Below are 13846 nucleotides of genomic sequence, written 5' to 3'. Positions count from 1 at the left end.
TCCTTTCTGAGCTAGCGATGTGTCATTAGCCAGTCACGTCTTATTTGTTGTTCCGTTTTTTAATGTTTGCCTCTCTTTTTTTTCTTTCCGCTTTATCCCCACTGTTTATACAGTTGCGCATTTCAAACGGCTCGTTGAGCCTACATTGGGAGAGAGCGATGGATGGTGGTGGTGACGGGGCAAGGAGGTGCCGGTCTAGAAGAGCAGAAAAAAGCGAAAGGCAGTAACACCACTGACCTCAGCTCTCGCTCTTCACACACACTCTCTCCTCGATGACCAGCAGTAGGGCACTGCTCTTCTCTCATGCTGTTGAGATTGTGGAAAAAAAACGAAGAGATACGTTCTAAGGGAGCGACTGCATGCAAGAGGTGTGAGATGAGAAGGCAACGTACGTATGGGCGCGCTCGTGTTGCTCCGATGCCTTGCGCATATAGGCTTCTTTCTTTTCATCCTACAATCGCTTCACATAGGAACGCTAAGAGTAAGTCTGCGGGGAGTTGTCATCACTCCGCGTTAGGTGAACGACCTCTCTTCATTCTATGCTGATGCTGATGTACACCACTCGTTTGGCCTGTTTCACACACTGCGCGTGCGTCTGAACTCTCGTCAACACGCATTTATGCGCTGTCCTACGCGTTATTGACCGTTGCTCTTCTTGCTTGCTCCCCATCTTGGTTGTTTCTCCCGCTGATCCTATATATATATATATATATAATATATATACATATATATATATAACTAACTCACTACTTTCATCGATACTTTAGTCCCCCTCCCCCTTTTTTTCGTTTGGGTGGCACCCATGCGCGTCTCTCTGTTGCGACGCTTTTGCGAGTACGTGCCGAAAGGGGCATCGATTCATGTGAACCCCGCCGTCGCCACGCCATATGGTGTCACGCGCGCTTTTCGCATGACAGAGATGGCGGCGGCGACGGCAGATGCGGAGAGGGATGCAAAGGGTTTTTTTTATCTCCCCCGTATTGACTACGATGTTGGCCAGGGAGTCGCGCCGCTCATGACGAGAAAACAGTTTGATGTTCAGTATCATGTATTTCACAAGGCAGCGGTGGAACAGCTGAATGCACACACCATGGGGTCTGACCTTGAGGGGCACAACCTGAACGTGGTCATCCGCAACTCCTCATTCGATGCATCGCGCGCCGTCATCCACACCGCCGCGTCGGAACACTTCAACTACTGTTTTTGGTATCGCTCGTTGCGTCCGTGGGGCACGGCTGTCCCGGCACGGCTCAAGGAAGAGCTCCAGCTGCAGTATAGTCGAAACGGTACTGTAGACGCTGTGCAGGAGGTGCAACGACTTTTCACGGTCGCCGCACTTTCCCAACAGGCCGCTGGTGGATGGGTGTATCTCGTCTGGACTGGTAAGGCGTTTGACGTTCTCACGTTCGACCATGGAACTTGCCCTATCGGCAGCGACTTGATTCCACTTCTAGCGCTGAACACACACGAGTCTGCGTACTGCTACGACTATCCACTGGCGGCGGAGGAGGTTGAAGGAGATGAGATTGAGCGCTTTGTTCAGAATTTCTTCAAGACGTGCAACTGGGGCTTGGTGGAGCACTACTTCCTCCGGTGTGGTCAGGCCTAGCGAGAGACGCTCGGCTGTTTTCCGCTTTTCATTTTACTCCTGTTCACATTGGGATCTTTTAAGTTGGCTTGGATGTTTTTTGTTTCGTGGAGAGAGTTGGGCGATAGTGGTGCGTGCATGTGTGTAGGTGTGTAGGTGTGTGTGTGTGTCCGTAGCATTCTGCGATGTGCGTTTCGCTTGTATTGGCTGGGCATCGAGGTTATTGTTTCAACGATTGCGTGGGCATCTTCGAGGGGTCTGCACGTCTCCGTGCCTTTGTTTCTCTGTGTGCCTAGATGAGCCAGCACCCCTTTCCGCAACAATACGAGTAAGAGAATATCAGCTTCTGGGGATGTGGGCGTCACGAGAGGCTATACATTGAGCACCTCCGTGTGTGTGTGTGTGTGTGTGTGTGGTTTGATTGATTTATGCTCCGGTGTGAAATCCCCTGCTTGAAGCGTTGAAAAGGACAAAAAAAGAGAGAGCCCCCCCCCCAAATTAGACTCAATTTTAACTGACTCCGTCACTGCTGCGTCAGCACACCCCTCTCGCTGGCGAATGCGGACGGGAAAGGATAAGAACCACCTGCTCTCACAAGTGTGCGCAAGCGCGCGAGTCCGTGCGACTGTATGACTTTGTAAAGAGGTTCGCTAAGCCACTTTGTATCAAAGCTTCTTCTAACAAGGGTGAAGGAAAAGGAGAGGGAGAGGGGTGCCGTTTTCTTTTACTTTTCCCTGCCCCTGTGAATGTGGTGCTGTGCATCTTATTTGTGCTCCGCTGCAGTGTGTGGTGAGGTGTATGACGAGCTCGGCAGTCATATTTCCTGTGCTCCCCGTCTCCTTTCGTTTTCTCATCTCCTTTTTTTTTTTAAATTTCGAACTTGCACTTCTCTCTCCTTCCGATATTCATCCACACGTTCCAGACTCATCTCAAAGTTGCTAAACTCAGTGCACCTCCCCCCCTCCCTCCTCCCCTCACTACTATTCATCCGCACCGCACATCTCTGCCCCTTTTCTCTTCCACCCTTTTTTCTTTCTCCCCAAGAAATCATGTCGTCTCGCCAAGGCGGTAAGCAGAAGCCGCTGAAGCAGCCCAAGAAGGACCGCGGTGATATGGACGAGAACGATGCAGCCTTCAAGCAGAAGCTTCGTGAACAGCAGAAAGCAGAAAAGGAGGCGATTGCCAAGATGAAGAAGTAATGGCAACTCTTCACCGTGCGAGCGGTGCGGGGAGAGGGGTGTGGGGCTCCACGTATTATCTCCCTTCGGTTTCTTTTTGTCTGTTGTTTCCCTTCACCATCCCCCCTTCTCCTTTTCTCTGTTGACTGCCCCCCTTCCCCCCCTCCCTTACCCCTTCTTCTCACTTCGCGGTCAAGATGTTTGCGTCTGTGTGTGAGTTTTCGCGGCGTGCGAGGGGCTAACAAGGGGTGTCACAGTGCGTTTGTCAACGAAGGCGCATGTCTTTTTCCTGAGATGATGCCTCTTCTAGTGTTAATTCTTGTTGCGCGCACAGCAGGGCGCCAGTCATCGCGTGAATCTTGGAGTCTCTGTCTTAACTTTTACCTCATAATGACGGACCAGAAAACCAGAGAAGTGTACTGCAGCACGCGGTCTGCTTCAGCGGCACGCCACCAGATTGAGGAATCGTGTCTGATGGAGGAAAAAAAAGCAAAAAATGATTTGATGAAAGAATGACAAGGGTGTTCGCCCGAGGGCATGACCGATGCCCGATCAGCGCACGCCGCGGTGTAAACAAAAAAACCACTGAATCACATCCGCTTCTCAAGCTCCTGGCGATTCTCTCACCAAATCCTCCTTTAGCAGCGTCCAGCGTATTCTTTCGCGCTCAACTGTACTTGCAGCTCACTTCGCTTGCTCTGCGTCTCGTTTGGCGGTGCTGCGCTTTCTTTTATCATCCCCACTTCCCTCTTTTTGTTTTCTTCCATTGCAGCCCCTTTCTGGACTCGGGCGTCCGCGCGTGCCGACGTGTGGAGTCGTAATTGGGTCTCTCCGCGGCTTCACTTCCTCTCCTCTGTGAGAGCTGCATTCGGTAAGGCGTTTGCATTTGCCTGCTTTCTTTTTTTTTTCTTGTTCGTGCTCTTCATCTCCTCTTCCTCTTCCCTCCCGCGCTCCCTCTCCACGAGATTTACAGAAAAAAACGAGGCACGTCGTCTGTGCACGCGTGCCTCGTATCACCCTCCACCGCGACTGCGATTCAAGCCCATCACACAAGAGGGGCGTAGGTTGCTTCATTTCACAAAACTGGAGCACATATCAAGATGTTTCGCCAGTCGTCACATTTGCGCTTCTCCACCTTTGCGCTCAACCCGGAGACGTCACGAGCACCGCATGGAGCGCCGCGGGGTCTCATCAACCGCTACATCTCCATGGGGCTTCCCCCATGGGCGGCATGGTGCAACCGAGTCAATCGCCATGCCCTTTACCGCATGAGCGACGTTTCGCCGCGCTCGTTTTTGCCCAAGGCGCCGCAGGAGATGGACGTTATTTGGATGAACGAGCGGGTACGGGAGCGGGTGCGCACCTCGCGCCAGGTTCAGCATGTGTATCGCCAACTCAAGTATCCATTTGTCAAGACTGGCATTCACTATAGCGACACGCTTGACCATTGGGTCCAGGTGCCTATGGTGGAGGCCGCCATGTTCCAGATTGAGAGAGACGGTGGGTTTGACAACTTCATCTTGAGTCGATCCGGCCCAGAGCTGCGTTCCACCTACGGCGAGCGCATCCGTCGTCACCTGCTGGTCCGCCAGAAAGAGATACAAAAGAACTTCGTACTAGATCAGCAGGCGAAGACGCTCGCTGAGGTGGCACAGGCTGAGCTCATAAAGGCCACCAGCGAGGTGGAGCTCGACGCGGTGTTGGCCAAGTACGGCATGAACGCTGAGGAGTTCAAGCGACTTATGGCCAAGCGGATCATGGAACAACGCAAGTCTTTAGCCTCCACTAGTCTGGCAGGTGAGTGAGTTGATCTCCCACATTGCATTCTTACGAGTAGCCCTGCAGTATGTGTGTGGGCCATCTCCTTTTCTTTGAGATGTGTGCGTGCTGTTGGGTTTTCACGTGTACCTGAGCCGTTGTCAGTTTTTTTTTTGCTGTTGCAGACATGCACGCGTACACATTTATTGGGTTCGGCTCTTTGCGTGACTAACGCTTTTGATATATATATATATATTTCCTTCACACCACTTCTTCACTACTGCCCGTGGATCTCCGAGGTGAGCCTCTGTGACCCAAGAAAAAAAAAGGGGGCTGCCCACCCACCCACCCACTCAGGTATAATGGCACTGAAGTCGACACTGGGGCTGGCAAAATGGGCCCTCCACATTGCTGCCCGATAGGGACGTTCTGATGAAACCATTGGGGTGCGGTGGGGTGGTTGTGTGGGTACCACGGTCAGGAGAGCCCGAGATGCCTAGGCACTGCTGCACTTCCTGAAACAGGGGCTGCATTCGCGTGCGGTGAAGCACTTATGGTACTGCTGATAACCCTTTGCATGTTTAGAGCATTTCCAGTTGCCTGCAACATTCTTCTTGACAGCCTATGACTTTTTCTCCCTACTTCCTTTCACCATTGTCCCCCCACCCCTCCCCACTCTTCTCCCTGTCCTCCCAAACGTGCACGCACTTATATAACAACGCTAACGCCGCGACTTCAATCCCCGATGGTCTTGCGTACGGATCCGAACACGCACTCAAAGCATACTAGTGGAAAGGCTGCGTACATACGTGCTTAACTCATTTCTTTTTTTCACCATTGGGGCGCCACATTACTCGCTACTACGTCACACATATCACCCTTCTCTTCTTTTATTTGCCTCATCCCCCCGACTTCTCTAACCCTCATTTTTTTTCTCGTACTTCACAATGGAGGAGAGAGATCAGCCCATTACGGATGACCACAAGAAGCTCATCTTCTCATTCATCCGGATGATGCGCCGGTCACAGGTCGAGAATCCCGAGCGCGCCGAGGCGGTGGCACAGATGCTTGGTGAGGAGTTCGGTGTCGACCCAGCTGGCAGCGGTGGGCTGTACGATACAAAGGTGGACGTACTGGAGGCTTTCAAAACGGCGCTGCGCGAGCACGAGCGCTGCAGTGGCGTCGAGCAGGACGAAAAGTTTACATCCTTTGTGGAGTTGCTAGAGAAAAAAGGCTACTTCAAGGGTGTCGATGCGGGCTCTGACGAGTACGCGCAGCGCCTGGAAAAGGCGCGCGAGAAATTCAACCAGCGCAACAATCCATATGAGGGCCTCACGGCGGAGCAGATTAAGAATAAGGGCAACGAGTTGATGAGCCAGGCTAAGTACAAGGAGGCGATCGCGTACTACACCAAGGCGATTGAGCTGGAGTCGGAGAACGCCGTCTTTTTCGCAAACCGCGCCGCGGCCCATACGCACCTGAAGGACTATAACAACGCCATCATTGACTGTGAGCGCGCCATCATCATCAACCCCGAGTACTCCAAGTCGTACTCTCGCTTGGGAACGGCGCTCTTTTACCAGGAGAACTATAGCCGTGCTGTGGACGCCTTCACCAAGGCGTGCGAGCTCGACCCGGACAACAGCACCTACAAAGATGACCTCAAACGAGCTGAGGAGAAGGTAAAGCTTACTGGCCTCGCCACCGGTGGCGGCATGGGCGGTTTCCCGGGAATGGGTGGCATGCCAGACATGAGCCAGTTCGCGAACATGATGAACAACCCACAGTTTATGGAGACGGCGCAGCGTATGATGCAGAATCCCGAGTTTAGCAACCTCGTCGCCAACATGGCGGGGAAGTTCAGCCAGGGCGGCATGGACCCGACGGAGCTTAACCGCCTTGGTGCCGACATGGGCATGCGCAACATGGACGAGGACGGGAACGTCGTGACGCCCTTTGGCAAGGTTAACCGTGCCGCTATCGAGCAATTGCAGGAGGAGGAGGTGCGAAAGAACCCGAAGCTGGCTGGCATCATGGCGGATGTGCAAGCCAACGGCTATGGTGCCTTCCAGAAGTACCTTGGCGACCCGGATGTCATGAACCTCATGATGAAGTTTCAAAACTTGATGTTCACGAACCCAAACAGCAGTGCTTAGAGACGGGGGGAGCAACGTGACTGCAGGGGACGAGCTTCCCAGGACCTTTGCGAGGGTGAATTTCTTAGGTTGGTGGTGTTCCTTGACGTCGGACTCCTGCTGGATCCCCACCCACCCGCTTCACGAGTGCCTTTGCTACTCCTGTTTCTGTGGCATTTTTGTTTGCTCGCGTCCGGGCCGTCTGTTTACTTTCACGCGTTCTCATCTTCCTTCTCTGTCCTTGTAGTTTGCACAAGTACACGCTAGCACGGAGGAGAGCTCTCGCGTCTTGCGCCTGCCGCCTAATGGTGTGTGTAGCCCCCCCCTTCTCCATCTTCCTCTCTCTATACGTACACTTGCGAGTATGCATGTATTGGGGCGTCTCTCCACTGTGTGTGGGCACGATCTTTGTTCTTTCACTGTATTTTCCACCACATATATATATATATATATATATTTGGTCAACAGTGCTTTGTTGCTATGGTTTCCTCTCGATGATCACGTTTACATCTTGTGCTGTGTCGGACGTAAGTTAATTAAGGGATGGTGCCAGGAACGCACACCCGTGTTGATTTTATACACTGAGAGTCTCGACTGACTCAGATATGGACGAGTTGCCCCCCTCCTACCTCAGGTGTGATGGCCATCAGTTTTTTTTTCCATTTCCCTTGTGTCACTTCGTATCTTACAGTTTTGGGCCACCTCGTGGAGGTCGTTGTTGTTGTTTTTTTTCCAAAGCGGTTTCGTTTAGGAAGCGCGTCCGCAACGTAAACAACAGAAAAAAGGGAGGGAAAAAGGAACATCCGTGGAGCAGAGTTTATCTGGGGCTCCAATCCTTGGCACAATGCACTGAACACACGGAATCTCCTGGCCCCCCAAACGTTATTTTGCCAGTCTCTGTCGGAGGTGTGCCAAAAGGGCTTCACTGTTGGAGGAGGGGTGGGGAGGGCTGGGGGAGTCTGTGGCAAGTGATGTGCTGCGTGTTTTGACCTCGCTGCTCGTACTGAAAATATGCACTCAGAGGCCTGTTTTTGGTGGGGGGAGGGGGAGCGAAAAGCGCGGCAGGTCTTCTGTGGTACACTGAGCTTCTCATACTCCCCTCACACCTTTTTTTCGTGGCTCTACTCGACCAAACACGATGTGTATGTTTTCTCGACACTGCCAGCGGCTCCTGCATGTGCGTATCGATGCATATATGTCAAACACTTCACGTTTAGACTTTCTGCATATCAGCCGTCATCGCTACTCTGCTCTTTTTTTTTTCTCTCTCGATGTTTTGATACGTTTTTTTTTTTCGTGTGTGTGAAATATTCGCACGAGATCGCACCTAATCAAACTGCCAAATGGGAATTAGCAGCTCATGTTGCTGAAAGCGAGGCGCTTACATTGTGTACTCCCCTCTCTGTTGCATCTGCGCTTACCCAGTCGGCCTCGTGTCGCCCCAACTCATTGGCCTAGCGCGCTCCATTCGCTATGCGGAAGAGGTCGGACACTGCGGCCGTGTCGGCCACCCCTTTGGCGACAAGCCTGATCGTGGCGGAGTTCGATATCGATACGGGTGCCTGCCTGCGCGCTTGCTATCCCCGCCCCCCAGCATCTCCTTCGATGTCTTCGCCCTCTTCCTCCGTCGAGCTCCGTGCGCCATCTGGGATTGCAGGACACACCGAGTACTTCGCCAACGTAATGCTTCCGGACGGGGCGGAGAAGGTCAATTTGACCCGCACGGTTTTCGTTGTAAATCGACCGCAGATTCCCTCGTACACGCGCTTTCCGGTCTATCGCTTTACACGTGTTTCGGTGACAGCCGACCGCGGCGACATGCAGTTTCTCTGGGAGCGCCGCCCCGGCGAAGACACCGCACTGTACGTGCCTGAAATACTCATCATCAACGTCACTACAGGGGAAGTGTCGCTGCGGTACAAGGGCGCAGAGATCGAGGGTCCGTCCGCTGTCGAGGCAGAAAACATATCGTCTCTGCCAAGCATACCAACCGAAGTCGTGCGATTCTCAAAGCAGCTGGAGGCAATGCAGAGGAACGAGGCGACGCTGGCCACGAGCGACTCAGCATCTATTGCGGCTGGTGTGGACTCGAGCATAATGGATCCCGGTGCTGCAGTGATGAGCAGCATGGGTGGGCGCGGTGGTAGCCTCGCCAGTGGTTCTGAAGCGGTAGCTGCCAGCGCTACCACTGGCGCCGGCGTCGGGGGCAACCATGACGGGGATTACGTGTTTGTTGTTATGCACTACACAGCTGCTGTGGCGGCGCGCCAGGAGGAGGGGTACCTCATGAAAGAGTCGCACTTCGAGAACTTTCTGAAGACCTTGATGACGCTTGTACAACGCGAACAGACGGCTGCTGCTGCCGTCGCCAGCGCCGCCTCCGTTCCCTCACAAGTCGATAACAGCGGCGGCACCCCTACTGCGGGAGCTATCCCGTCTATCCCCACGCCGCTGAGGAGGAGTGGTTCATTGGGCAGTTCAGATTCTGCATCACGGGAAGCTCGACCGGAAAGCAGCACGTCCAGTAGCTTCACTGCAAAGGCCCATCATTGCGGACATCCACACGACATTTATGACCACTGCCCTGTCACCCCAGGCTCCAGAGTTAGCCCTGTATCCCCAGAGCCGCACTCGGCCCATGGGGGAAGGGACGCTGACACACGGCAAGTGACGAACTCTTGGGAGCCTTCTGGTCACTTGATGTTGCCACGGGCCGATTCAATGGACAGCGACGCCGGCGTCAGCGCAACCGACAAGGCTGTGGAGGAGTATCACGTTGATCCCTCATCCGCTGGCGACTACGCTTCTGTGACGACACAAAAGAGCCACCAGGGCGCTCCGACTGAGGCAGTCGGTCCAGTGCTGTTTGGTTTGTGCGCTGTTGTCTCAAAGCGCGACAGCACTGCCCGCCGGGGCGGCGTTACCAAGAGCGTCGCGATCCTCGGGCAGTCGCTGGTGTGGCTTGAGCCGTTCTTTCCTGTCCTCGTAGCTGCCGCTGAGCTTTGCTGTAGCGTTAACGGTACCGACGAGAGCGCGTTGCGGGAGCAGCAGCGCATCCTGAAGCGCTGCTACGACTCGGTGAACAATGCAGCAGTGGTGGTAGCGGCGGGGCGGTCCAAGGTGGACCAGCTCACGGCGGAGATCCGCAAGCACTGCACCATAGACAGTGGACACCAGGCGTACGTCCATTACAGTTACGCCCCATTCGGCAAAACGATCCACGCCAAAATCCCACTCTCGCCAGAGTCTAACGACATCGTGTTCACACGGTATAGCCTCGAGGGCCTCATCACAACCCTCGGCCCGTCGTCCCTGCAGCTGCTGCTTGGCATCCTCACCGAGAAGAAGATCCTGATTCTCTCTCGCAAAGGTGAGGCGGCCGACGTGTGCGAGGCGGCCATCTCGCTGGGAATTATCGGCAACCTGCTCGACCGCAACTTTATGGCACAAAAGGTGTTCCCATACGTTTCCGTGAGCAGCGTTGATTACTTTCTGGGGGTTCCAGGCTACATCGTAGGGACCCTCAATCCTATTTTCGAGACCGTCAATCCGTGGGGCTGGGATCTGTTGTGCGACCTTGACAAAAAGTCCGTCGTCACAGCAGCGGAGCGACTGCAGCGCAAGACGACGATCTTGTCGTCATCGGTTGGCGGAAACTGGGCAGCGGCGACAGCGGGTCTGGCAAATGCCGTTGGGGTCGGCGGCGACTCCGAGGCGCTGCGCAGTTTACCCCCTCCATGGCAACAGCTGTACAAGCAGCTTGTGGGCACCATATATCACCTCCGCGCGCTGCGCATCGGTGCCGTGGAGCGGAACCAACGCCTTCGTCTAATGGTGGAGGACTTTCTTTTTACGGTGGTCGTTGTAGGCTACGTGAGTGGGAGCAACGTGTCGGTGCCGAGCGCGCTCTACCCGACCTTCGCTCACCGCTCCCTCGCTGCGCTGCGGGCAGAGATGGCGTTGACGTCCATGATGGACAGCGTCCGCAGTCATGTCTTGCATCCAGGCGAGAACCCGGCCCTTCTACTCCAGTGTGTGGCGCTGCGTCACTGTGCGTGTGGTGAGACACCAGTGCACCGGACGCTGCAGGCGCTTCTAGCTCTTCTGAACACGGCCTACGACGTGAAGCTCTTTCTCAGACGGATGGTGCTGGCGGTTGGTGGACTGAACGCAGTGGGCATGCAGCTGACAAGTCCCTTTGCCGAGGTACGAGCGGCGGCTGCAGCGCTGCTGAGGCGTGTGGAGTTAGTGCCGGAGGGAAACGCTGCAATTGCCTCCATGAATAGCTTCTTTTTGATGATTTACGAGAGGAGCATGGATAGGGCGAGGCGGTGAGATCTTTGTTTCCCCTTCCCCTCCTCCTCCCCTCCTCCCCTCCTCCCTCCCACTCCCACTCCCACTCCTGCTCACATTGTTACTCACCCCCCTTCTCTCACTTCTTAGGTTTGTCTGTGTTTATATATCTCTCTCTATATAGATGTATATGGTGTCTGATATATATTTTTCCCTATCTTTTTTTTGTTCCCGTTACCAGTGAATTGTACGTCGTTTTTTTTTTCGGTCTGTACGTTGGGCTTCTGCAGCCCGTAGTGCCGGTGGTGCGATACCTACTCTACGCCTCTAGCATTCTAGAACCTTCAACCCGCTTCTCTCTTTATCCCCCTTCTTGTATGCGTGGCCCCATCGCGCCCCTGCCGGAGTGCAACGCGGAGAGCGTGTGCACACCACCACATGAAGGGCAGTGGGCTGGTGCGGCAGAGGTGAAGTGGGGGAGGAGGAGAAGGCGGGGTGGGGGGTGGGGAGAACGGCGCACAGGCGGTGCCTAAAGAGAGGGTAGCCGAGGGCCGTCGCTCCGACGCTGGCCACTGACCTCCCTGAGACTTGCCCGGCACGCGCGTACACCGCCCTCTGCCACCGGCCGCGGGACAGACACTACCGCTTTCGCTCTCGAGGGTGTGGGACGCTGGGCGCTGCCTGCGTGGATGAAAGAGCGCATCGCACCCGACGCCCATGTGGTGCACCTCCTGCAGCGGGCATTGGAGGAAAGAAAGCACGCCAAGCCAGGAGGAAGGGCCCACTAGCCGGATGTCCCGGTTCGATGAGAGAGAGAAGGGCGAGGGGGAGGACAGTCTGCCCTGGACGATCATGAGGTCGCTGTATTGCTTCAACAGATAGGTCCACGGAGGCTGGTGTGTGTGTGTATTATACTTGTGAACTTGTTCGTTGTGGAACGACATTTTGGAGAAGAGGCCCCTGATGTGCCAGTGGTGGAAGGCACTCTGGCGTGACTTTTGAGTCCCGACCGCATTCCTGATGACACCAGAGGATCGTTGTGCTACTCAACTGCGAGGCGCTACAGGTGCGGAAAGGTTTGACGGTTTATGCCACGCGGCAAAGTAAGAGTGATTCGTTTTTACCGTTCGCAGCGTGTAGGGGGCTCGATGGCGTTACGTCTTGTGGGGTACGCGACAGGGAAGGTGTTTGGTGCCATTTGTGTTGTGGGCATGTGTTGATTTGACGCACTCGTGTCTCGCCCGGCTCTAACTGTTCAGCGGGTGGTGTTTACTTGAAGCCACCTTCGGAGGAGGCCTCAGTTTATCTTTTGCATAATGGGAGACGCACTGAGGCGCGGGGAGGTCTTGTCTGTCAGGAGCCGGGGGGGCTGAGGAGGGGTTGGGAGAGGACTCTTCCTAGTTGACTCAGTCCCTATTTTTTTTCCAACACGCATCCACTGCATTTTCGCACCACGGGATATGTGCCTCATGCAGCCTGGCGTAGAGTGCGGAGGGAAAAGCATTTGCAAAAAAAAACGAATGGATACTTTGGAGAAAGGTATTCATACACACACACACACACACACACACACCTGTGCACTGCCAGATTTTCACTGACACACACACACACACAAAGCTATCGAGAGGCAGAAGAGAAAAAGAGTATGGGGGAGTATCCTTGGGATTATTGAAAGAGATGTGTGTCAGCGGGAAGCTGCCGGGAAGCCGCGAGAGGTAGTAAGCTCGACGCGCATGAATGTCTCACCAACCCGCCGCCTAGTGGCTCTGCATGAAATGGAATATCAAACCAAATCACCGATCGCTTTCATTGAGGGGGATGGTCGCCACGGTAATACTCGACCTCATGGCTATCGATGCATGATTCGCAATCCCCAGGCTCAACCACATACTTCAGCTATCTTTCTATCCCTAGCACCCCCCCACCCCCCTCCTCCTCCCCCATTCCATCCAATCCCATTTCCTCCCTCCTCGCTCCCGCTACGCTGTCCTGATGCTGGCCAGGCACACACGTTTCGCATTAGCATGCGGCGAGTCATGTGCGTCAGCCTGCTTCATTGACTCATGTGGATTTCTCCGTGGGGGCGAATACTCTAGCGCGTCCTCTTCACTTCCCTCTGTGTGCGTCAACGTCTGCCTCCTGCGTCGCCTCTTCACGTTTCTGCCACACTGCGCGTGGTTAGTTGATTTTCCTCTTGCGCACTGTGTGTGTCTCTCGCATTCGTGACTGCTTCATCTTCTGCATCGTCGTTTTTACTGTGTATACAACCGTTGGCACGATCCTCCCCTCGGCCACCCCGGACGCTGGGGCACTCTCGACTCCTCGTGCTTCATTCTGACCTCCCGGGCTGTCTTCTGTTGCTTGATTTCCCTCCCTTTTATCTCATTACTAAGGCGGTTACTCATTTGAGAGGTGCTAGAACCCCGAGCTGGGCTTAGGACAGGGGACAACAATCAAGTGCAACGGAAGGATTTTGTGTGTGGGGCCGAGAGAGGGAGTCTAGTGGTGAAGAATCAAGCGCCGTGGGGTTTAAACACGGCTGCACTTCAGAGTACGCCCCCCCCTGTATACATTGCCTCTTATTCTACGCTCCCTCACAGAAAAACGAACAAACATGATTTCATCGATTAGCGTCGCTATAATCTATCCGTTAATCTGACGTGTTTGTGCACATATACGACCACGCTCGATACAGGTGATCGTCTCCTTTCTCTAGGTGTTGGTCTGCGCTGTGGAGAACTCGGTGACGGATCTGCTTGCCTTATGCTCTATGTTATTTCTTTCTGCATTTGTGCCCAAGGGATGAGGTGGAAAGAAAGGGAGAACAATGGGTTGGGGTTGGGGTGGCAGTAAATCGATTCACCCACCGAATTCCCCCGCCTCCGGTACATTTT

General features: G+C 54.3%; 4 protein-coding genes across 4 annotated transcripts; all 4 read left to right on the top strand.

Moving 5' to 3' along the window:
- Positions 1–802: 802 nt before the first annotated feature.
- Positions 803–1609, top strand: JKF63_03065 (uncharacterized protein; the record flags this gene model as incomplete). The annotated part of the gene is made up of 1 exon (XM_067899086.1): positions 803–1609. The coding sequence occupies one exon, from the start codon at positions 803–805 to the stop codon at positions 1607–1609; it is 807 nt and encodes a 268-aa protein (XP_067755530.1).
- Positions 1610–3866: 2257 nt separating this feature from the next.
- Positions 3867–4571, top strand: JKF63_03063 (uncharacterized protein; the record flags this gene model as incomplete). Its single annotated transcript, XM_067899085.1, has 1 exon — positions 3867–4571. One exon carries the CDS (start codon positions 3867–3869, stop codon positions 4569–4571), a length of 705 nt encoding a protein of 234 aa, XP_067755529.1.
- A 900-nt stretch (positions 4572–5471) lies between these two features.
- On the top strand, positions 5472–6680 carry JKF63_03062 (uncharacterized protein; the record flags this gene model as incomplete). The annotated part of the gene is made up of 1 exon (XM_067899084.1): positions 5472–6680. One exon carries the CDS (start codon positions 5472–5474, stop codon positions 6678–6680), a length of 1209 nt encoding a protein of 402 aa, XP_067755528.1.
- A 1452-nt stretch (positions 6681–8132) lies between these two features.
- JKF63_03061 (uncharacterized protein) lies at positions 8133–10994 on the top strand (the record flags this gene model as incomplete). The annotated part of the gene is made up of 1 exon (XM_067899083.1): positions 8133–10994. The coding sequence occupies one exon, from the start codon at positions 8133–8135 to the stop codon at positions 10992–10994; it is 2862 nt and encodes a 953-aa protein (XP_067755527.1).
- Between the last annotated feature and the right edge of the window lie 2852 nt (positions 10995–13846).

Source organism: Porcisia hertigi, chromosome 30 (genome assembly GCF_017918235.1).
Source record: "Porcisia hertigi strain C119 chromosome 30, whole genome shotgun sequence".
NCBI classification, from domain to species: Eukaryota; Euglenozoa; class Kinetoplastea; order Trypanosomatida; family Trypanosomatidae; genus Porcisia; species Porcisia hertigi.
The sequence above is the reverse complement of the archived record's forward strand: the minus strand, read 5'-3'. Positions and strand labels throughout refer to the sequence as shown.